Below are 26511 nucleotides of genomic sequence, written 5' to 3'. Positions count from 1 at the left end.
CATCAACAGATGTTCAGCATTTAGGCCATCTAAAATTCTTAAGCTTTAGTTACCAAGAATTTGTTGATAAAAAAAAATTAGAATCCATCTGTTCTCTCTTAGATGAGTGGACCTGAATACTAAAATTGAATTACCCAGTCAAGCTTAAGAAACACCAGACAAAAGGTGTAATTTCACCTTAACACCTAAAGAAGAATCTTGCCTGAAAGTAGCTTTTATAATTAGACAAGAAAACAGAAATACCTTGTCACACCTAAATCATTAGTTCATGAGAATGTCCTTCAAACCAGTGATGTGATCCTGCCTTGCCAGCTTAGCACAAGATTACTTGTTTTCCACACTGAAGTATTTTGGCAATTTCTTTTGCTAATTTGTTTTTAAGTGAGACTAAGTGGCTGATTTTTTTGTTTTCTTTTTGGTTTTTCAAGGTAGGGATTCACTCTAGCTCAGGCTGACTTGGAATTCACTATGTAGTCTCAGGATGACTTCGAACTCAGGCAATCCTGCTACCTCTGCCTCCCAAGTGCTGGGATTAAAGGCATGCGCCACCACGCCTGGCAGTTGCTGATGTTTTTAATGAAGAGTGCATATTTTGTTGATCCAGAGTGAAACTTGGAGAGCTGATGAAGTGATAGGTCAGTATTCTTATATTTAAAGGGCAGGATTTGGGATTCCCTGGATAAAAGCTTGATTTTGAATTATTGCATTTTGTTTGTAAGAATAAACACTGTTGGACTATGTGTGACCATGATGAAAGATTGTGCAGAAGGGGTGTCTAGAAGTGAAGAACGTCACAATTCAACAGATAATAAAAGCTGTCAGTCTCAAAATTCTAATATTGATGAAACAGTACTTTAGTAAAATAAATGTGTAGCATTTTCAAATAAACTAGAAGACTATAAATAGAACAATGGTATCAAAGATTCTGAATTATATTTATAAGAACATAAATGCTTCTAATTTTTGATTGTAAAAATTAAATTTATTACTATATGTAAACATATAATATATGTTATTATATAGTCTATATAATAATTAACATAATTGGTGTAACATTAGCATATATGTAAATAAAAATCTAAAGCAATTATTGCTCTTCTTACATTTTGGTCATGAGATTTCAGAAGTTAACATGTAGAATTTTGGGTTTTTAGCAATGAAATATGGAATTTTACACAGTCTAAAAATGCACCTCTGTGAAATAACTACATAGTTGAATAAATATATCCTTTTCTTTACATGGTTTGGTGAATCCTGTACCTGTTTTGCCCCCTATATTCCTGTGTTTCTTTCCTAGTTCACACACACACACACACACACACACATACACACACACACACATATACATGTGTGTGTATATATACGTGTATATATATATATATGTACATGTATATTTGTGTATATATAGATGTGTATTGATTCTTACTCTAGTCTAGATTGATCTGATATATGTAGTCTCAGGCTGGCCTTAATTCCTAGCCATCCTCCTACCTGAGCCTTCCTAGTGCTGGGAATAAAGATGTGCACTACCATGCCCAGCCTAGTTCACATATGTTTAGACAATCCCTTTTTTATCTGTTACATTCTGAGAAGTCACAAGACATAATGAAATATAATTAACTGGCTGTGATTATATGCTTATATATGTAATTATATGTGCAAACTCTAGGGTCAATGAGTGTTTCTGTCAATGATCACCCTAGTTGTTGAATATTGTTGTCCAGGTAAATACTGATAAGATATAGCAAATATTTTTTTTAAATATTCCATCATTCAGTATTATGGAGTTTTCAAACATTTTAAATGACCATACATTCCTTGTACTCTTTTGTTTTTTCTCCTACTTCCAGCTTTGCTTACAAATTGTTTGGTCTCTAATGTAAGTTAAGAACTTCTTTCTCAAGGAAAACAAAGATGATCAGAAACCAACAAAGTTTTAACCTTATTTTTGTTACTTTCTTCTACCCACAATTACTGCATTTAGTCTGTCCTCTACTGCTTGAGTTTCCATTACCGTGATGGAAATATGCTGGGCATGGTGGCACATGCCTTTAATCTCAGCACTCAGGAGGCTCTTAGGATGTATAAGGATCCATGAGTTCAAAGCCAGCCTAGGGCTAGAGAGTAATTTTAGATCAGCCTTGGCTAGAGTGAGACCCTACCACAAAAAAATACACAAAAAACCCACAAAATGTCTCAAAACTCAGCAATAAATACAAAAATGAAAATAAAAGTGTTGTGGTTAACATTTTATTGCTATTAATGTTTTATACTAACATATGGTATCAGAATAACAATATTTTGTCCTATTTTCTTCATAGTTAAAAATATTTAAAATTAATGGGAATAGGATATACAATTGGCTGTCAGATACATGATGTAGTACATACTTCAGGCAACACAAACATTTGCTGGTGTGTGATGTATCATCTACAAAGCACACCAATAAGAGCAAGCCTTGGACTATTCATTCAATGTCTACTGGCCATACTTTAGATCACTACCTGAAATTGGAAAGATGGGTGTTGGTGGTGTAGATATTACTCGAGGGGATGTACTGTCCTCTAAATAAAAGTGTGCAGTCTGGAAGCACTTCCTGGAAAGAAAAGAGAACAATTATATTGCTAGCCACATGAACATAAGTATGCCATCTGAGCTTGAAAATGATGCTGGAAATACCTGGATTAAAACAGAGGAGCGGACACATGCTCAGGACAGTGATTGCTGGATTTACATCTATTCTGGCAAAACCTAAGACATCAAAGAACTTCATGGCCTCCAAGTTTAATTCACTTTTACCTGCCTCAGATGCAGAACAGTGAGCAGATATCAGACACACTGAATGCAGAGGTATTTGAAGGGTGCAGTTTATATGAAAAAATCCTTTGCTGGTAGAGGAAATCTTACTGCCTGAGATAGTCTCCTGTGTGCTCTACACCAAGGTGTCTTTCCACCTTAGTATCAGAGTTGAAAGGAAAGAACATCTAAAGCTATGCCCACTCAACTTTGAAACAACCATGTCCTCTGACATAATTAGCTGGTAGCCAAACCCAGCAAACTCTGCCTCTGCAGAAATAAAATTCCACAGTGGTAACATTTTGAAAAAAGAGAAGGTAGCTGTCGGCTGAAGATCGCAGAAGAGTGACAGAACTTATTGAGGAGATAATGAGCATATAACCACAACCAGAGGTGATTTTCTTTCTGACAGATGCTAATCCTGATGAGCGTTTGGAGAATGAATTTATTTGGAATCAATGACAGTGATGACCTACAATGTCATCTGCATCTATTTTCATTCAGATAATAGAAGTAACAGCTGGTAAAGGGTAAAAAACAAACTACTGAGGACAGCAAGAACCAACTGCTGATATAAAATAATGCAAGCTATCCTTAATTTAAGAAATTTAGGTAATTAAAACTGCTGATGATACTCTTTGATGTGAGCTTTTTCATTTGGATTATTATTCATGAGTGGTTGAGTTTAAACAGAAATATCTGTCCTAATGAGATTAGCAAATCTCACTTTCTATTTTAAAGCTTCACACTCCAAGGTATTTATCCTAATAAGCTTTAACATGGCATTTGCTCTTATAAAGTAACCCCCCATTTCTCAGTGTATTTCTTGCAAATCAGTTCCCTGGGTAAAATTATTGAGTGGCATCCCACTGTAATTAAAAGAATATTCAATTATTTTAGCAAGGGCTGTGAGACCTTTCTTGTTCTAAACCCCACCGACCTCTATCACTTCACCGCCTACGACTCCCTCACCCAGAATGCTCTACTTAACACTGTCTTCTCTTTTTTATTTCTCTTAAAGAAGTCCTATCTGTACCACCTCAGTGATGTAGCTCTTGCTGCTTCCTAGGCCCACTGCCTCTTTCCTATCACTTTTGTAATGGTCTGAAGGACTTATATTTGAGGGCCTTCAGGGCCAGGCTAGTTAAAGCCCCTTGTTCATCTTTGCCCTTATTTATCTCCCTTTTGTTTGCTCCATAGAACTTATCACTATGTAAAATATAGACGTCCCTCAGCTTGTGATAGGGCTGTCTTGATAAAGTCACTGTAGGCTAAAAATACAGTTAATAGACACTCAGCCCACCACACATCATAGCTTACAGCAGCACAGTGCAATGTAGGGTATTTGTTTCTCACTTTTATGATTTTGATAGGGAGCTATTGAGAAACTTAGTATTTCATATTGCCAGCCTGGGGAAAATATCAACTTCCAAAATTCAACAATTCAAATCTTTGGTATTTTTCTAGTAAATCAGTTCCCCAGACACAATTCTTCTTTTTATTTTTATTTTTTGGATGTACTTCTTGAATAGTCTTCCCACTGTGATTAAAATAATCATAGTTCCTACTGAATATGCATTGCTTTGGCAGCATGATAAAAAATACCATAAACAGGAACTTTTCCATTACTTAACTCAAATTTGTAGAAACTGAGTCTAGACAGGAGAAAACATTTGGCTTGTCTGTGCAAGTATGGGTAGTAAATTCTGATTTATGGATATGGAGACTTTGGACTTGGTAGATGATTTTAAGATCACAGAATGAATATCTTTTGGATAGTTCAAAAATATAGTTAGCTAAGCAGGTGAATATTTTTAGTTAACTCTTAAAATTGTTAGATGCTGTAAGGGACTTAAATTCACACCTGATGCAAGAATCACCTCTAGCACCTACTTATATCCCATTTGGCTTGACCAATAACCAGGAGCCCACTTTTTATGAGTCACACTCAGTTTTTAAATATTTCTTTCTCCTATGACTTACCCCCTGCCTCTAAGTATCCCCAGATGCTACATAGAGTAGACGCTCCCATTCCACTGCTCATGCCTCTTTCCTTGGTATTAGCTCCTGTCCAGATGTATCCACTGGGTTTCCTTCTATTAATCTTTTACAGATTTTTAAAATATGCAATACAAGATTTTTTCAGTGCATAAATCCTATGTATCTGTGGTTCTCAGTGCTTGATTTTTCCCTTTTGAAGTTTATAGTCCAATGATCTAAGCACCTGGTAAGGGATTGACCCTGTTTTGTTCTTGGCTGACTTGGTGTGTCTTTCTTTCCTACACTTAACATGATTCTCCTCCAGATTCAAGTGCCTAACTTTCCAGGTACACATCATGATTTGGACAGCTTGGCAGCATCTGCTCTGTGAAATAGACTCCCATTTCTTAAGCAGATCCTAAAACTCCTCTATTTGTGCAGCTAGCACAAGCTTCCATTCACACCTGTCTACATAAAGACTGTCTATGTAAATGAAATATATATATATATATATATATATATATATATATATATATGCAGATACAGTTATTCAATATATCTACTTAATCAAAAAATGATTTTTATGTCCTGGACATTATTCTATATTATTTTGTTTTAAGTATCATTCTCAATTGGTGGTTAGGATAATTATTTTGTTATATTCTTACATGCTATATCCTTAAAAAAACTTTTTATCATCAAATTTCATAAATATAAACAATTTACAATGATCATAATCTCCTCCTACCATGCTTCCTTTCTCCCTCCCAAATTCCTCCTTCTACTGAATCCCTTCTTCTTTCCAAAGTAGTCTCTCTTCTATTCTAATGGCATTATCTTTTTCCGCCTATTAAGCAGATCTTCTGTAGGTATATACTATATCTATATATACTATATACTTATCCCATTGTGTTTTTATAGAGATGATTATGTCTGTTGATTTTATATAAACCCTGTTCTTAATACAGTGTCAAGAATGTAATAGTTACTCAATGTTTGCTGAATTGTATGAATTTCCAGTAGCAAATAAATCTGCCAATATGTTGTCCAGTTTCATGGCAGATTCTGTTGCCTGCTTAAGCCTCAGCTTGAAATTTCAAAGTGGGAGGGAGAGATGGGACACAGATACTAAAAACATGGGTCAGATAGATGAACAGATGATGTACTAAGAAGTCTAAGAGAGTGGGGAGAAGGAAGTACTTGCTAAATTATCAAAATGTAAATGAAATCCTTAACACTGAAGTTTATCACTCTGTTACATTCATAGTAGTAGCTGAGTAAATATTAACTCTTCAAGGTATAACTATGTAGTGAAAGCTTCATTAGCTTCAGAATGCAAGTGGCCCAATAGGATGTGTGCTAATTTCCTCAAAGAATTTTATAAGATGTTCAAGAAAATCTTGTAAGTGGGAAAAGCCGAAATTGTGCAGGTTAATTTGTGGATGAAGGCCATCTGTATATTGCTTACATACATTTTATAGTGCAGTGTTCCATGGGAAGTGAATTGCTACTCAAGCCATAGTATGGTCGGTATTAGGAAGCTTCCATTCTGGGTTGGTAGGTACTTTCAAGACCCACAAATAGGATGAAGATAAAGAGAACATTTATATTGCTTCCTCCCAGTGAAAACAACTGCTACCCATGGAATGTTCTTTTCCACACACTTTTGATGACGTACAGTTTTGTAAAAGCTAACTTGGGATTTTTTAATGCTCAAACTTAAAAAACAAACTTTTGAAATACTTCATCCTTTTTTCTTAAAAAAATTTTTTTTTGAAAATTTCCCCAGTGCATGTCATTTTGTGACTTAGAAACTTATGGGTTGGCTCATGCAAATTATACCTTAAAACATCTGGAAAACAATTTCAAGGCATTATTTAATATATGACAGGACTCAGTATCTATAGTCCATCTGTTCTGAACAAGCAATGAATGTCTTCACGTCTATGTGCTAAGTGTTGATAACTGTGTCTCTTGCTAATTATCACTCAGCCATGATGAAAAAAGTGATGACTGTGTTAAACTTGTAGACATGGGTCCTATCAATCAATGGTAACCTGATTATTTAATTTACACCTTTCTTCACAGAATTTAGAATTTAAAGCTAGAAATGTGTAATTATTCTGTTTCTCACTATCCGTGTACAAATATGAAACAATATTCAGCATGCTTCATTTATTCACAGACCCTCCTAATGAAGGTTTTACTGTAAACTTAAAGATGATCGACAGATCCAAGTGCAAATAGGAGAAACTAATCCATAAGCGACATACCCAAGGCTACATAGTAAATTAGACAAGGGACCCAAATATGAATTTGTAGAAGGACAACAGAAATTAATTATAGAACTGAACAGAATCCTTTTCTAAGAAAAAAGTATAAAATTCCAAACTATACCTTCTTTGTTTATAGATATGAATTAATTTCATGTAGTGTATGCATGTATGCACAGCTGAGTGTGCTAATGTGTGCACAAACTTGTGGACACCAAATGTCCATGTTTAGTGTCCTCCTCAGTTGCTTCCCATCTTATTCTTTGACTTAAGGTCTCTCATTTGACCCAGAGCTCACAAATTTGGCTAGATGAGTTAGCCAGCATAAACCCCAGAGAGTTGTCTGTCCCTGGATCCCAGGACTGTTATTACAGGTCCTTACCACTGTATCAGGAATTTTCCATGGGTTCTGGGAATCCAAACTCAAGTCCTTAGACTTTCACAGCAACCCTTGATTCATTGAGCCATTTCCCCATCTTTCAAGACTTCTTATTTCATCATAAAGTTCTCATTTTTTTCAAGCAATAGTTTTACTGACTTCTATTGTATTCCTGGTAAGTTTATGTTTTTCCACAAGGTGAGGAACTTATGAATGGTGTAATTACTTTGGTTCTATAAAGGTTTTGATGAATTATAGATGTGTCAAGCTATATTTCATCCTCAAAGCAAATTGTAAAAGATAAATGTCTATGCATCTTAATATAGTCATTATTTTCTTCCTAACACATATTTTTATTTTAATTGCTTGATTTTTTACCTTTGTATATAAGCTGTCATTTTTATCTCTATACACAGTTGACAAACATCTTATACAAACTCATTAAAATACTTTTTCTATGTAAAAATTGTGTTTTCCTAAATAACTTTTGTAATCATAACATGTGAAAAATCTTAGATTGTGATAAATTCTATGACAATGTTTGAATGTTAATTAGATCAATATGAAGGTATAATTGTCAAACACCTTACTGAGCTTGTTTAAGCATGAATAATGGCAGCAGTTTATCGTAGTACCTCTAGATCCATAAATGCACCTTGTCCACATTATTGGCAGCTTTCACATAAAAACAATTATGAATATGCTTTGAAAACCTTCCAGATGAAATATGGGCAGAATCTTAGTTTTATTAATGAAATTTTCCAAGAGAAACGCTCAACGTACCTCCAATAGATGAGAATACCCACAAGAACCACTAGACAGATAAAAGTCAGGGCTGACACGATCACGAGGGGTATAACCGCCTTCTTCTCAGATTCCAGCCCCTCAGCTAGACCAATACGAGACTCATGGCTACTATTACTGGCCTCTGTAGTTGGAGAAAATTGAGACAGTTGAGATGTAAGATGAAGGAAAAATCATGACACTTTTCAACTGATAATTATAACCTTCTCTGTTGATACTTACCTTTAAGGGTTTTGACCTTATGATATAAAGGCTGTCTATAATTATAAGACAACTTAAGTAAAATATACCTTAAAAACAGGCATAATGTTAAATATAAAAAAAATCTATAATAACCCAAAAAAGATCAGCACAGATGGAAGTGCTGTAGCAGGACCTATGACAAATACTGCCTAGAAAGCTTGTTCAGAGGAAAAACGAAGTATTAAAATAAGAGAACTGTCCAGTTGTACAAAATGATGAAGAAAAATATAGTGCTACCTACCGGATCATCATATGTAGTCTCGATGTTCAAAAATTAATTTTAATGCAATTACTTTTAATCTTACAAGTAAGCAAATAATTAAAAACAATTAATAACCAACTTTTAAAAATATTTATTTGAAAGAGAGAGAGAGAATGGGTATATCAGGACCTTCAGCCACTGCAAATGAACTCCAGGCGCATGTACCACCATGTGCATCTGGCTTACATGGGTACTAGGGAATTGAACTTGTGTCCTTAGGCTTAGGCAAGTGCCTAAGTGCCAAGCCATCTCTCTAGCCCAAAAACCAACTGTTAATTATAAATTTATGTTGGCTTTAAAGATAATTTTCAAAATTTTCATCTGCTATTTTTTAATCAACAATAAACATACCCTTCATTTTATATAATTAAAGAAATACATATCATATGTCTAAGAAATTATTTTCAAATATACACTGTAAGTAATGAAAAAGTCTGAATACATCCCTAGGGCTAATTTAAATATATGGCAGTAACAATGCTTAGGCCCTGTCAGGTACATTATTGTATCATGACTAAACCAGTCACTGAAACTAAGAGTGCCTTCCATATTGCTAAAGGGCTCTAGGACTATGAATGCTGGTGGCAAGTAAGTTCTTCTCCTCTTCTTTGAGGGGTGTTTAGTGGACAAACAGGGCAGCAGTGTGCTGGTGTTGCTGCTTCTCTTGTCTACCTGTACAAGTGCCAAAAGAATTCAGTTTACATTCTCTATCAAGGTCTACAAACTTCTGGTACTTGGCACACTTGATGTTTTCTACTCACTATCTTACTATCAGTGACACAAAGCAGAAAGAAACAACTTACTTTTAAATATGTAAAGTAACCTTAAAACACTGAAAACTTAAGACTACCATTAATGCACATATATAGCATTAAAATATGTCTAACTGCAGAGAACTTATGGTTTAGAAAAACACCTTTCTGGACCTAAGGATAACAGACAAAGCCAAGAACTGAGTCCATTCATATGGAAAGTTACCAAAGAAATATAAGTGATATGCACATTTCCCAGGAATCTTGTTCCATGAAATATAGAAAAATATGGAATTCAAAGATTTCCCTAAATACCATAACACTGTACAAAGGTAAAACTATTTTAAGCCATCTGATATTTGTACTGTGGTTAATATTCAAAAACCAAGCTTTACATTTTATTTGTCACCCATATGCTCTGGCCATTACATCTTGTGTGGACACTCATGTAGATTCCTAATAATCCAATTGTGTATACACTAAAAAAGTGCCCTGATAAATTTTTAAAAAGCATCTTTATTCATCCCTGGCTATTTTTACATATTTTTTTCTTATATTGACAAATGGGAGTTTGTGAGTAATAAATAGAATTAAGTGCTCAGTGCTTGGTATCTAACAACTACAAATGGTGGCTAATATTGTCTTCTATAACAGTCATTCTTAAACTGTGATTCCCAGAATAGTTACACTAGCAGCCCCTTAACCTGTCAGAAATGTGAATTTTGGACCTCACCTAAAGAACATCAAATTGTCTGAATCAGATCCTCCTTGAAAATGAAAAATATAAGTTAATATATGTATAAAGTAAGCTTAGGTAATTATATGGGCCTTCAATAATCACAAAGATTTATTGCTGTATGTACATGGATGTGTATATAGCTAAATATATCATATGTATATACACATATACACACATAACATACTTATGATATATATGTGATATATACAGAAGATATATAACACAATTACATTTTGTATTTGAGTACATGTACTATAAACATATACAAATATATTGTCTTCTACATAAATGTTCATCATAAATTCTCTGGGATCTGATATTAAGCTCTGTAAGTTAGGAGTTAGAATGATAACTCTATGGTAATTACATATTATGAAACCTTGTTTTATTTATTTATTGTATAAAATGCCATACCACATAAAAGTATGGATAACCAACTAGTTACTTTGTATAGTGTTCGGGGGAAAAATTAGTGGTCTTGATTTACTTATTTAGTGAGAGTAAAATATATGCTTTGATATAGTTGAGTAGTGCATATGAATAGCCTACATGACAATAAGACAATGAGGAACTAATATTAACAATTTAAAGGGTTGAAAATAAGACCATCATTTTGGTATGAAGATTTAAGCATTATAAGTATTTTATTTTCTTCAATCTATGAAGAACTTTCTCAGAGACAGACCCTAACTAAGGAGTTAGTTTTGTTTCCTTTTTAGGTGACTTAAATCAAGTAATCTGGTCTTTTTTGGTCCATTTTCTCATTTACAAATAATGAACACTAATATTTGCTCGTACTTTTAAGAAGTACATTCTGTAAACATTTGTATGTCTGAGAAATATACCATAAATTATGTCTCAGACTAAAGGGCGTGTTCAATAATTGGATAGGCCAGAATATGTATGATTTTTACAGGTACAGTTTTAAAAACAGGCAAGAATTCCCCCTAATCCTGTTTGATCCCTTTTGCTTCATTAATTGTAATTTCATGAAGCTAAGTGTTATATTTCATATTGATTTCTCCTCATTCGTGGGAGATTTTTTGCTTAACAGTTAAACAAATCTAATTAATGCATTGAACAGAATGTTTTTCAGTTAATAATCATAGGTTTAGTGTTCTGCTATATACATGCATATATGTACATATACAGCTTTGCCTTAGCACTATGACCTAGCAAGGAAGAAAAATTGACATATTCTTCATAGTTCCCTTTGAAATAAATATAGTAAGTGAAAAAGCAAGTACTATAATTGAGAACAGATAAAAATTCATATATATGACAACACTAATGACTATAGTGACCTATAGACTCATTATTCATTCTCATACACCAGAATTTATACATTTGAACTGCCATTTTCCATAGGTATTTAGTCAGAATTTAAAAATCTTCTCCATTGAATGTACAAACTTTAATTGCTGTTGTACTGAAAAATATGCAATAGATTCACTTTAAAAATATCAGAGCTCAGTGTGGTGGCGCATGCCTTTGAGCCCAGCACTTGGGAGGCAATTGTAGGAGGATCACTGTGAGTTTGAGGCCACTATGAGACTACAAAGTGAATTCAAGGCCAGCCTGGGCTAGAGCAAGATCCAACTTCAAAAATCCAAAAAGAATATATATTTTCTTTTCAGAAAAAAAAGCATATCCTAAAGAGATTAATTCTATACTCTGAATTACATTCATGCCTACGCCTTAAGAGTATGTGACATTAGCCTGTCTTTTAAAAAAAAGATTTAAATAGTTCCATTGTTAATTACACACACCTCATCATTAAGTAAGAACAAATTATGAAACTCTTGCTATCAATTCAATGAAATTTCCTAACATTTCATGAGCTTAATGAAATTTAACTTTCCTTTTCTTCCCATTGGCATTTAAAGCACACATCTGTATAACATATGCTACAAGTAATCTGCTCTAAGAAACATCTGGCCAATAAACCAATCCACATAAAGTAAATTGACAATGAAATGCATCTCTACAGAAAATGTTGTAGTGTTTTACATCTTGTCACACAATACCTATACATACCATGCATATTAATGCCTATTTAACTCAGAAAGGCACGTATAACACCAAGCAAAAAGTAGACTGCATTTTGTTGATTCACACTGCCCTCTTTAGGCAACATGAGGAGGATCAAAGAATGACAGCTTTTGAAACTTGGAACTTTTTCATAAGCCTCCCTTAGATATCAAACATTAGCAATACAATGTTTTTTTTTTAAAGTTCCCCAAAGTGATGTGGGTGTGGGAAATGTCTCATTCTTTTCCATCAATTCATCAGAGACTGGTGCTTATAGCATTTTATTATGAGATTTCATAATCTACTGGAATTAGTTTACAACTTGTTTTAGCATGCAAGTGTGAAAAATAAAATTATCTCAAACTAGCACACTCCAATCTTATTTTAAAGTCACTATGCCAAAAATATATAATGAACACATAACTGTTCCCATACATAATACAAATTCTGTAGAATAAGAACTTTTAATGACACATAAAAGTTGTTTTATGTATTTCAGAGAGAATTAAATTAAAGATCAAAATATTGTGAATATTCATTAGAAATGGTGAATAAAACATTCTAAATGCTATAAATTGATTTGTTGAATGTTTTGATAGAAGATAGTCTGCTGTCTTACCAGGCTTCATTCTTTCCACAATACCCCTATTTTTACTGTTACAGAAAGAAAATCATCACATCTCATTCTATTCCCTTTATCACAACTAACCTGCCTCTGAACTGTTGGATACTTCAGAATGCCCACTAGTTGAGGACCGTGGAGATCCAGGAGTTATGTCTGCGCCACCTGCTTCCAGGACACCATTGGCATCTCTTTCATTACCATCAGGAAAACTGAAATCTGTGGAAGTCTCATTATCACTAAGGCTATCTGAGGTGCCTTGCCCTGATCCACTCTCTTCACCACTTGCCAAAACTGCCCATGCCTCTGCTTCTGGGGAGAAAGGCAGTAAAGCACTACCAGTCTGAGTGTCACTGTTTTTTTCTTCAGCATTGTGCTTCTGGGTTAGTGTATTAGTTGGTGGCTTATTAGGACTTCTGTCCTCAGTAATTTGACTATCTGTGGTTACACCTGAGCCTTTATTATCTTCTTCTGAATTCTCAGATAGGGAATATAAAATGTGATCACCCACAAGACTGTTTTCATGGGTGTCTGAGTTATTTGTTCCCTTTTCATGTGATTCTCTATAGGATGAGCATGACATACACTTATTGATGGATAAGCCGCCACTATCTCTGCCATCATAATCATCATCATCATACTCGTCCACATCATCCCCACCAACCACCAAATCAGTGTCAGGTCTGGCACTATGAGTCAGCTGAGGAATAGCTTTAGAAGGAAGCGGCATCTTGGATGTGATCACAGAACCATCTCTGTGGGGAGGAGCAGCTGTCATGGAAAAGTGCCCATTTCCTAAAGGAACAGAAAGATCAGGAGCTACAAGTATACCAGAAACAGCTGTTGGGATACCGGCAATTTCCTCATCAGTAAGAGAACTTTGGGTGATGGTGAAAATTTCATCAGAATTTATAACCTGATTTATAATGGTTCTGGGTGTTTCAATTGAGATAGCAGGAGTAGCAAATGCATGCCTTCCTTTTGGAGGCAAGGCCTGGGACACCTCCAAATTTGCTGTTTGGGGCAACTCATTATTACTATGTAAAGAAGGCAGCACTTGCTGAGAACTTTTAGGGAAATCTTGTTCAAAATATTTCTCATTTGGATAAGCAACCATTAAACCTTGAAATGAAGCAGAGTGCGTATCAGGAGATGAGGCAACAACAACTGGTAGAGATGTAGACTGCAGCATGTTTTCACTTGAAGCGATATTTGATGCCAGGAGATGCGACATTGTAGAACTAATTTGATCAACCTTGGAGGTGTCAACCAACATTGGATCACTAGGTACAGCTGGAAGAGCAGTTTTAAGCAAGGTGTCAACATCAGGAGCCTGGAAGGAAGGCTGCTGCAACACTTCAGTATGAAAAGCTGTGGCCTCATAGAACAAGAGCTGAGTTGAAGGAGAGAGCACTTCACTAGAAGCAGGGTCAGAGGACGCTGGCTCTGAGTTTGTGCTAAACACAGATTTAAATAAAGTGTCACCAAATGCTTGAGACACAGTATGCATATGTTGAACTGGGAAGTTATTTCCTGTATTTTGACTAATCTCATGATCAAACACCTGAGTAATAGGATAAGCAAGAGACCTCAGAAGCATGCCCTTTATGCTAGAAATGGAAACAGCACTTCCTTGTAAAGATGCGTTCAGCTTACTTACAATATCATACACCTTGGGCATGCCTGTGCTTTCAGAATGGTTAGCCATCTCACTGAAAGAAGAAACTTGCAGATCAGTCTCATTTCCATACGTTATTTCACTTTTAGAAAGTACCTTATCATCATCACTAAACACAGGTGTTGTATATGTAAATTCAGCTACAGAAGCAGGTGAAGAAATGTTAAGGGCTGTCAGCCCATCTGTGTCAGGTAAAAGGAATAATTCACTGTCAGAGGACGCTCCAGACCACTCCTCATCACCAGAGAGGGCAGGAGTAGGCTGAAGTAATGGCGCAGTTGGAGTTATGAATGAAGACTGGGGCACTGATATATGGCTGGAGCTGCTAAGCAAGGAACCCTGATTGGATACATTAACAGAATCATGCACAGGTACTGCAGAACTGTAAGAAGCAGTAAACACACCCTGGGAGCCCTCAGTACTAGGTAAGGCATGAGAAAGTTCAGGCCCTGGAGAATGTGCATGCAATACGTCACTGCTCGATGGTTCAATTTGCGAAACCATAAGCGTTTTATACAGGACAGCAGATTCACTACCAAATTCCAATGTCTCTGAAGCAGCATGAATAGTGGTCTGATGTGACAGCACATCAGAGTATTGAGCAAGGCTGGGCTCTAATAGCAAATCACCCCCAGCCACTGGCAGAGAAGCATGCAAAGAGAGCTTATCCCTCTCAGAGGCTGAAGTAACTTGTGGAAGGATTTGAGAAGCTGTATGTGGATGGTGAAACAATTCACTACTGAAGGAAGCAGAGGAAAACGGAAGCAAAGGTGCACCATCATAGGAAGACAGGATGGATTCAAACGACACACCGACACTGGGAAATACAGGCGTAGCATGCAAGGCCGAGTCACTACTTGAAGCAGCAGGGGTAGTGTTGAGGGTCTGATTGTCAAGCAACAAAGGGGTGACTAGAGGAAAGACTTCACTACTGGAGGAAGGTTGAAGAAGTGTCTCACCATTCTGTACTGGTTGTGTTGTCTGAGGGTGAAGCACATTAATGGTAGGCGCCAAATCGTGCTGTCTGGAGGATGGAGTGAAGGCACGAGGTGTTACCTCCGTCGGGACGTAAGCAAATGTAGAATAATGTGGCATTTTCATATCTGTCACCAAGGGATCATGTGACTCCACAGTGCCTGGAGAAAAGGTCTCAGCTGCCTCCCCAGATTCATCAATTTGGATTTCTGTGTAATTAGTGTGGATAGAGCTCTCTCGACCAGACCCGACCTCAGGCTGTGTCGTCACATCTGTGGTGTGACCAAGCCACATGCTTCCATCACCAGAAGGATCTGTGACTGATTCCTCCAGACCGGATGAAGATGGATCTTCTGAAGCATATCTCGTAGATCCTGGTTTAAAGGCCTCATATGTGATTGCCTCTGGGGTTTCTGAAGAAAATATAAACCCATGAGATATATTGTCAGAGTAGAACGGCACAGCAGATGTGGCAGGGCTGGAGCCTGAAGAGTCATCTGCTCCAGGGTCGAGCTTGAAATCAGTTAATAAGCTTTCCTCCTCACTGATGTCAGTAGACACCTCTTGATATTCTGTTATAGAAATCGCCTGTAGAGATTCTGCAGTCCCAGACAAGTTCATCTGTGGGAATATAAGGACTGTTTTAGAGCCATCATTTAAAGAGGCTGAAGTGCCTTCCAGAGAGTGCTGTGGCAATTCAGTTCCAGTCTGGGAAGGCAAGGAGATTTCTTTTTCTGTATCTAATTCAGTGACTTGATGGGAAGTGGAATTTAAAGATGTGTTCAGAACATAACCCTTCCCAGAGAACTCGCCTCCTTGTGTTGGAGATCCGTTAATCTTGGCCTCATTGTACTTAGTTCCTGTGTGACTGTACTGTGTTGTGATAGAAACCTGGGGTTCCTTCTTCCTTATTTGGTCTGTGGCACTGTCTCTACCAGGATTCAAAATAGCGTCTTCGTTGTTTTCCTCCTCCTTTAAAATACAAACAAAATTTAATGGAACATAAGCAAATTAAGAAAAATAAAATCTTAGCAATATTTTCTAATGCATTTTACAGCTATTCTTCAGTGGTGGAACCTTGAGAACATTTTACTCCCATGAAACACTATCCTATTCTATCCTATCCTTCCACTCCACTCCCTTCCACTCATTCTGTTTTTTTCTCTTTCTGCTCAGTCAATGTGCATCTGTCCTATAACCATTACTGATAATTCTCTATGGAGAGTAATCAAATTTAGTAAAAATATGTTAGTTATAACTGCCTTTATTTCAATGCTATGTAATGAGGCAACTGAACTTATATGACAACTTTAAAAAGAAATCACTTTATAGTTGTATTTAAATATTCAATTTGTTATTAATTTTCTTGCTCATTCCATCAGGTAATAACCTAAATGTCAACTGGATTTCATGTAATACAAATTGGTAAGAGAAGCATTTTTTTCAAAGAGCAAAACAGTGGAATTCAGGATATTTAGGTGTACATATTCAAACTAAGTTCTAATTTTTAAGTCATGTAGGGAAATCTAGAACTTAAAGAGCCATGCTTTATAAGACTTTGGCTTATATAAAATATAACAGATATTTTAAAAGAAACTTGTCAAAATACGATTCTAGAACAAGTTATTTGATTTCCTGCTTCCCTTAGAATCATGATTCATGAGACAAAAATCTTCCATACACATATAATGGGGGTGTTCTGGCTAGATGTTAACCAACCAGTTATGCACCCTCCAACTCCCCCTCCCGTGTGTGTGTGTATTGCTAATATATCTTATTTTTCAGATCATATGTGACATAAATTCATCAGTGTCTTCATGTTCAATGATTTGTTAGAATTGCCAACTCTTGGGTCTTTTTCTTCTTTCTTTCTTTTTGTTTTGTTTTATATTATTTTTGACGTAAGGTTTCATTCGAGCCCAGGCTGACCTGGAATTCATTACATAGTCTTGGGGTGGCCTCAAATGCATTGTAATCCTCCTACCTCTGCCTCACAAGTGCTGGGATTAAAGGCATGCACTACCACTCCTGGCTCTTAGGTCTTTTTAAAAGAAGGAAAAAGTGACTAAATATGAATTAGTTAGTGAGAAGTTGGTCAATATTACTAGAAAGATCTAGTTCTCTTTTAATGTTTATTTTTATTTATTTATTTGAGTGAGAGAGGGAAAGAGGCAAGGGGAGAGAGAGAGAGAGAGAGAGAGAGAGAGAGAGGAGAGAGAGAGAGAGGGAGAGAGAGAGAGAGAAAGAGAAACAATAGGAGTACCAGGGCATCCAGCCACTGCAAATGAATTCCAGATGTGTGTACCACCTTGTGTGTCTGGCTTATATGGATCCTGGGGAACTAAACCTGGGCCCTTTGACTTTGCAGGCAAGTGTCCAAATCGTTAAGCTATCTCTCTAGCCCAAGATCTAGTTCTTAAGCAGTGTATACCCATGGACATATATCTTTCTCATAGCAAGCTTTATTGTGTGAAAGAGAAGTTTCCAGAAATAGAAGAATCTAGGGTTAGTGACTACATGTTTCTGTGAAGCTTTATGATTTGGTTGGTTGCACAGTATTTTCCGAGGCAATGTGTCATCTTTACAAAAGAAATCACATTTATCTGAATTGTACTGAATGCTAAAAACAGATATTCTCCTACATTCCTTAGAAAAATTTCCTCTCTCTACATTGGCATTTCTTTGTGGAAATCAGCATTCTATTTGATAGCCTGTTTTACAAGAATAGCTAGTGAAATTTCACAAAATAATATCTTAAATAAAATATTGGCTCTCATATAAAAACCTAACACATGCATGCAAAAAGAAATGACAACTTGTTTTAACATGATTTTGTGAATATATGTTTATGCCAGATCTCTCCTCATTTTGTAGGTTCTTACCAAAATTTTATTTCATAATCTGATCCAGAGTTAAGCTGAGGACTAATGTTCACCTTAGTAGAATGGAGTCTCTACACTCTTCTTTATTCTGATTCAAAACTTTTCCTGTCCTTTCTGTTATTCTCAGCACATGTCACTCACATTTAGTTTTGAAGGTGGGAGGGAAGCCAACAGACAAAAATTCAGACCAGTGAAGTCACTTCTGCCCCTTTCATCCTGTACAATGGATTGTTTCCCACTACATCCTAAATCGGTTGTTAAAAATCTTCCTCCTGTCATCTGCTCACAAATTGAATGCAGGTATTTTGTGTTTCTTCAAATTTTTTTCACCAGTTTAAATAAGTATGCATATCCTCTAAATAAACCAGCATAAAGGAAAGCCCTTCAAATTTAACCTCAGCTTTCATTTTCTCTTTCTCTTTACCTTCTCCACTTTCCCAAAGACATATCATATATTTCTGTATATGATCTAGTAATTTCTGTGGACCAGACAATAATATTACTTTTATTATATTCCATACAAATACACTTTATCATATCCTACCATAAACTATGTATGCTCCCATAAAATGTTTCCTCAAATATAATGATGCTCATTTCTATTTTCCATTATATATTTTTGAGGAAAAATCTATATACATTTCACATATATATGCTTCAGTTACCTTGTCTTTCACCAGATTTTATGGGGTTCAGTCACATACCACTTGGGATCTGGTGAAGACTGACCATTATCCATGCCTTTTTCCACTGTATGAAGTATTATTACCTCATGTCACCATTTTAAGAAGACTCTATCATTCATAATCTCTCTCTCTCTCCCTCTCTCTCTCTCTCTGTGTGTGTGTGTTTTACTGCAAAGATTTTAGTAGGCATTCTTTCTAATAATCTCCAGTGGGGTTGTGTATCTCCCATCCACTGTGTTTTGTTCTATGTCACTCATACCTGTTATACTTGCTTCTCTTATCAACTTAAAAAATAGTGTTAACCCTGACTGATCATACTGAGACACTTAGTTTTCAAAGTGACACATTTTTTCTTTATAGAATATCTAATAAATATCTCACAAACTCCTCGTTTAAATTTTCATGGCCTAAACATCTTCATGAAGACAGTCTACATATATCCAAGCTCTGTCATTCATTCCTGCATGAAGTCATGGCAGTAGATATTAGATAGCTTTAGCAGTATTTGCATCCCACTTAAGAATCATGCTCCAGGAAAACACACTACTAAATGTATCTGTTCTGATTTAACTCTATACTATATTAGTTCATTACAATAGCATGACATACGCTGAAATGCCAAGTCAAGTTGTCTAACCACAGTCCCAGGATCTATCACCTTAAGCCTTCACTGTATTTATGGTGCTGTCTCCCTCTCCCACAGCTTCTGCTTATTTTGAGTCCTACTGCTAAAAACAAAGCCCATTAATGAAATCAATTTGTATAAATCACTCTTCTTCCAGGACACAATCTGGAGGATAACTTTAAACATTCTACTCTGCACTGAGTAGGATTCCTTCTTTCTCTCTCTGTTGCACAATCTCTCTTTTTTCCCTGATTTTCTCTCCACATGTTTCCGTTCTATTCTGTGAAGAGATGGGGGGTTGACGATTGTGATTACTCCTGGGGAGATTTCTCACCTACCTGGTTATCCCAGGGTGGCTTTGCCCCACCACAGAGATCACAGCACCTGCTGAATTTCTCTTCCCATACCTGGTCTTGATTCTTAGGTATAGATATAGCATCAAGTTTCTGATGTCTTTACCTCAAACTGTGCAAAGCCAGCTCTTATCTTCTAACGATTTCTCACACATCTGTGAATAGGCTACATTTTCAATTAACTTCTATGACTACCTACGCATGTGACATGTTTTGTTTTAATTGGAAACTGGATTAATAATAGGTTGTGTTATTTATCTTATTTTAGTCAAAAACCTTTATTTTAATTATAATATGCTAGCTTGTGTAGAATACCCAAGTATTTTCACTTTTGTCTCCAATGAGAAGATCTGCTTATGTTTGTAGTATATGTAATTGATCAGTCTTCAGGGACTATGGAAAACATGGCCTTTGGCATTTCTAGTCTAGATTGCTAGGATTTGAAGTTTATTCAAAGAGATAAATGATGTACTAAATATAGTCTTGTAGTTTTATGTAGAAATTTGCATTAGAAAACTTCAAATAACTTTGTTAAGTTTGTGCTGAAGGCTTCTTTAGCATCAATAAAGAGGAAACTAAACACAGACTTTTGATACATTAATTTTGTATTGCATTTTATAGTGCATGAAACTCCAACTGAATATCATTTACTAGACAGCACAGACTACTGGAACAAGAGCTTACTTTTGCTTATCACACCAATGATTTGAATTTAAAACATGGCATAATGATTTCCTTTTTTAGCTTGGTTCTATTAATAATTTTAGGCATTGTATGCCCACAGTCATGTCCATTAAGACATACCACACCCAAAAAGTGATATTCCTGGATGAATTCTATGACCTTGTGTTCATAAGTGGACTACTCATTTATGTAATGCAGCCCTTTGTAATACAGAATGACTATAAGATACATAAATTGCAAGGTAATCATATCTGTGCAAACATACCCTGATTTCAAGTTATTATTGGATAATAGCATTAGGCATTACACAATCAGCTCTTATATAATATGCACATATAAATGCATTTATATCATCCACAGCAGTACCTAGATTGCATATCATTTCAGGTATCAAGAGTAACACATTTGATAAAAAATTAAAAAAAAAAAAGAGTAACACATTTGGATTTAGGATGAAATTCAAGATTAATTCAGTAAATATTTTCTCTCATTTCAAAAATTTAAGATAATGTTAAAATTTATTGTTATTCTCAAATACTAATTTTCTGGAAAACACTGAGCTAGCAACATACATTTTATACAAGAGCTTAAACACAAATAATCAAATCAAATGAACAAAATGTATACCATTATATCTTAGTTTATATTTCTTATGAAGCTATCAATTACTGGTTATTTATAAGTAAGCTGTACCATTTTATTGTATTAGAAAAATTTGTATGCAGAAAAGTTTTCATGAGGTAGGAGAACCACTGTGATTTCTAGGTTGGCCTGGGGCAGAGGGAGACCTGCTCCCCCCAAAAAATAAACGTACAAAAACAGAAAAAGAAATTTCTATACATCACCAAATTATAGCTACTATTATTTTTTAACAGTTCATTAGATATTTTTTTCAATTTCTAACCATTTTGGGGTGTTAAATCAAAGCATCTTCTAATCTGATTGTGATTTCAGTGATTAACTCAACAGTGAAAACTGCAACATTAATTTTCATGAATGCAATAATATCTAAAACTCTAAGCAATAATCTAAGATAGACTTATAAAACATTTGGATATAAAAATGGCTATGATACCTTGATTATTTCTTCAGTTCCAATTAATTCAGGAGAAAGGTCAAGTTCTATAAAATTAAAAACAAAATTGTTAAAAATTTTATTTAACTCTTTTAGTCTTCTGGGTTTACCTTTGGGTGAAAGGAGGGAAAATTTAAGAAGAAAAACTTAGGATTGAAAACTATAGAGTCTCTCAAAATAAAAATTTCTAATTTGAGTCTTCCATATGACTTATCATGACATTTCAGTACCACACAAACTTACATGTAACTGTATTCAAAGCATTAATCTCGATCCTCCACTCCAATTCTCTTCCCCATGCCCACCCCAACTTTACCACAGAAAAAGAAGGACCATGAGATGAGGCTCTTGTATTATAAAAGAAACCCAGTTTTTCCTAACTGCAGTCACCTTTAACCTTAGCAGGGCTGATTGGAACAGATTTGAAGAAAGCCAGGGATTTTATAGAGGGTTGATATCACTTATTGCCTAATTGTTCATGAAATTCTTTTGACTGAGGGCCAAATAAGTAAATCTTATTCTTGAGATTTGGGCTCATAGTTACCTGTATGCAGGGTGCCACATTAGGTAATGTGGAAAGCATTTTTCAGTGGACTCCAGCCCAGATTGACAACACAGAGGGCCTAATACAAAGATTCCTATGCATTTTAACTAAGGAAACCTAGCTAATATCACTATCCTCCCCCAACCAACCAGAATCAATATAGTTCTATTACTGACAAAATAAGAGTTGCCAGCATATGTTAGAACAGACTAAGAGCTCTTGGGTACGGCCCAGGGCTAGAGCATTGGTTCTCGCTGTCCATCAAGGAACTGAGCACACTGAGTGCTGGGGCAGTGGATATTGCCCAGTTTTCATATGAGCTGCATGGATTATTAGGAAGATGGTAAACAAAGTATCTTGGAGGACTTGAGCACTATCATAATTTTTTAAATTACAAATAGGCTTTTATAAAATCTCACTCCATCTCCAAAATTGATGTTCTGAACCATCTTCCTGTTGTTTATGCTCTGCAATTTAGGCTCTACATGTCCTCAAAGTAATGCGTATTGTGCAGAAATTTCAAGGCCTAACTGAACTGACATATCATAACCAGATTATTTTTCCTAATACAGACTGTCTTAAGTTCTTTGCTTGTTCGCTTGTTTATTTATTTGTGTGATGTTTCTAAATTAAAATCATTCCCATTGTTTCAAACACAAGAGTTTTTGTAACCTTCAAGACAAAGATACAGGAATTTGATGAGAAGCAAATGTACTATCACAGAAAAAGCCATTAAAGTATTTTTTAAAACATTTATTTATTTATTTCTTACAATCAGAGAAAGAGAGAGAGAGAATGGGTGCTCCAAGGCTTATAGCCATTGCAAATGAACTCCAGATGCATGTGCCACTATGAGCATCTGGCTTATGTGGGACCTGGAGAATCGAACCTGGGTCCTTAGGCTTCACAGGCATGTGCCTCAACTGCTAAGCAATCTCTCCATCCCTAAAGTATTTTTTTTAAGTTATAACTAGAGAAGTTCATGGACATAAAATAAGTGTGTCCTTGGAACCTTTTTTATGCACCTTTAAAATATTTTAACATTAATGAGAACAAATCACAATTAAACACTCATGAGACATGTGCTGCACATTTTCCTCTCAAGCAAAAAAAAAAAATAATCAACAACTTTGCATTTTTTCAGCATGTATCAGAAGACTTTTTCAGACTGAAAAAACAGATTGTTTAACTTTATCTACTATACATTTTTAGTCACAACAGCTAATTTCTTTATTTAATTGATAGGGTCAGGGTGAAGGTTGATTGCTTTTTCTTTCAGTACTCTAGATATGCATTGCATGAGACACATAAGTGTAGGTTAACTATATGATTCCTACAAAGTAAAACACACCCTTCATCCAGCCACACCCTCAAGGAGTCTTAGTGACTTCTGTTATGCTTCAGTTTTCTGTTTACTGCAAAAAGAATGTTTCCTCAGGCACTCTGAGAGTCTGGGGCTTCATGTGTAAGCCCATCTGGCCCTTGGAGATCCAGCTGGTACCATGACAATCTCAGGGGTGGTGACCCCAAGAGCTGTTGTTAAGTACAAACTCACTTTGAAGGATCTTCATTCTGGTTTCCAACTGGACTCAAATCATTTGAACTGATTGAAACTCTCAGGTTTCCCAGGAACATGTCCATAGAGTAATTTTTGGAGATGGTTTTTGTCTTTGTAAAGATTCTAAAGTCATACTTCTGGATCTCACAGTTCAGGAACTTAGCCTCCAGGATCAAACACTGCCAGCTGGCAGCATTGTCAAATTGGCTCCCCTTTGCTGGCGTTCTCCCCACAGATAGTAACGGGTATTTCAAGAACCACTGGCTGCTTCCGATGTTACTGATACATTAACGACTATGCAAATTATATTGATTCATAGAATATTCTCACTTCAGAAAAGAAGCATATCTGCTAGTGAAGCCCATCAGGCTCTGTTTTTTTTTTTTTTTAAGTGAATACTTAAAATTCACTTTTGTGTAATAACCAGACAAAAGCGGGTGACTTATTTTGTTTGCTTTTGGGAATATGTAATTTTTAAAAAAAATTAAGAACCATTTAAAGAAATATTTTATCATTTATCTACTTAAGAGAGAGAGGCAGATGAAGAGAGAGAATGGACACTTTGTGTGTCTGGAATACATAGATTCTGGGGAGTTGAACCTGGGCCCTTAGGCTTTGCAGGCAAGTGCCTTAACTACTAAGCCATCTTTCTAGCCCTGTAATTTTGTTTTGAAAATAGTAGATCAAGCCAGGTGTGGTGGCTCACACCTATAATCTCAGTACTGAGGAGGTTGAAGTAGGATTTTCATGAGCTTGAGGCTTTGTCTAGACTACAAAGTGAGTTCCACATCAGATAGAGCAAGACCCTGGACCCACCATAGCCTGAAGCAAAAACCACAACAGTAAAACATGATCGCTCCACAACACAACAAAAGAACACGGAGGTAGGTTGACAAGAGAAGCTTATTTAATTGTCTGAAAGGAGGTTGGATTCTCAGTGCAGAATCTAACAGTAATGTGGACTGCAACTGCATCAAACTATGATTACCAATATCATTATAAAATGACATAAACAGCAGAGGATGATACAAAGCGATCACAGACATTTAGTCAGTCAATGAGACATCTGCAGACAACTGAAAAGCACACAGCAGTCAGCAAAATGTACGTATGGATTTATTTTGTCATGCATTTAAATTTAACACATGTAGTTACCAATGTCTTAAAACATATTACACTAATACTCTGTATGTTGTATAATTACATTATAGAAAAGAACATACTTTTCTTAGTTACAATGAAATGAATATATTCATGATTACTAACTTATAATCATTATATAAATATCTCTTTAAGAGAATATAAATTACTTAAGATTAAAAAGGCTTCCTTGAAAATTTTAAATTATTTTCTGAATATAAATTTCTGCGCTTAGTTTAAAATAACAACTTGAAAGAATACTTAATAGGAAAAGTTTATGCTAATCCTATTGTTCACAGCAACAAGTGTAATTAAGATATAGAAATGGAAATTATCTATTTAAATGCACAACTTATTCAAACTAGCACATTAAATGAACAATTTAGAATATGGAATTTTCTTCAGACATTGAGTGGAGTAATTGAAATGTATGAAAGAGCTAAGTCAGGGCTAGGGAAATGGCTTAGTGGTTAAAGCATTTGCCCATGAAGCCTAAGGACCCTCGTTCAATTCCCCAGGACCCATGTAAGCCAGATGCCCAAAGGGGCGCATGCATCTGGCATTCGTTTGCAGTGGCTGAAGGCCCTGGCACACCCATTCTATCTTTTCTCTGTCTCTTCCTCTCTCTCTGTCTCAAATAAATAAATAAAATATTTTTTTTAAAACTAAGGCAACTATAAATTATCTCCTTCATTTCACTTAAAAAAAAATTTCCTACATTTCATTTTAGGTGAAGAAATAGTCAGTAAAATACTTAGAAAACATCTACTCACAAACAATAGTGGAATAATTCAACAGAGTATATTATAATGTTATGAAGGTAATGAAAAAGAACAATTAAACAGAAGGAAATATTACTAATAAAAATTATCAAGCACCAAACTAAAGAGTTTCTATACTATAAATAATAAATAAATAATATAATGTACTAATCTTATAGGGGCCAAATCTACTTTGACAAATTACAAGTTAGTATTCTCTAGACTTTTATTGTGAGATGTTTTCCAAACAACAATACTTTAGTTCATATGAGTTCCATACTGGATTAAAAATAATTGGATTAAAGCCAGGCGTGGTGGCGCACGCCTTTAATCCCAGCACTCGGGAGGCAGAGATAGGAGGCCACCCTGAGACTACATAGTAAATTCCAGGTTAGCCTGACCTAGAGTGAGACCCTACCTCAAAAAGACCAATAAATAAGTAAATAAATAATAAAATAATTGGGTTAAAATGTAGCCTTTTTAAAGCCAGAAAAAATATTCGTAGGATTAAATTTTTCTTTATACAGTATACGAAAATCTCAAACTAAGAGTTTTAGACAGGAATAGTTGAACTACATTTATAATCATGGACTTTTAAGAGGCATATTTCTTCAAAGCATCAAGTCAAATACCATCATTTACTAAAGCAACATTATTGCACAAAACACT

The 26511-nt window shown here is 35.5% G+C and overlaps 1 protein-coding gene across 5 annotated transcripts in view; it reads right to left on the bottom strand.

Moving 5' to 3' along the window:
- Ptprz1 (protein tyrosine phosphatase receptor type Z1) overlaps nt 1-26511 on the bottom strand; it is a 174416-nt gene that overhangs the window by 34949 nt on the left and 112956 nt on the right. For 2 of the 5 annotated variants that reach the window (XM_045160208.1, XM_045160209.1), the window contains exons 11-14: nt 21840-21886; nt 12969-16506; nt 8212-8356; nt 2505-2596 (exon numbers count right to left, since the gene is read on the bottom strand). In XM_045160208.1, the coding sequence (XP_045016143.1) occupies nt 2505-2596; nt 8212-8356; nt 12969-16506; nt 21840-21886 (3822 nt within the window). The remainder of the gene's footprint in view (nt 1-2504; nt 2597-8211; nt 8357-12968; nt 16507-21839; nt 21887-26511) is intronic. The other 3 variants (XM_045160211.1, XM_045160212.1, XM_045160210.1) reach the window with 2 other exon arrangements.

This window comes from Jaculus jaculus, chromosome 10 (assembly GCF_020740685.1).
Source record: "Jaculus jaculus isolate mJacJac1 chromosome 10, mJacJac1.mat.Y.cur, whole genome shotgun sequence".
Lineage (NCBI taxonomy): Eukaryota > Metazoa > Chordata > Mammalia > Rodentia > Dipodidae > Jaculus > Jaculus jaculus.
Note: the sequence above shows the minus strand (reverse complement) of the source record. Positions and strands in the feature narration are given on the sequence as shown.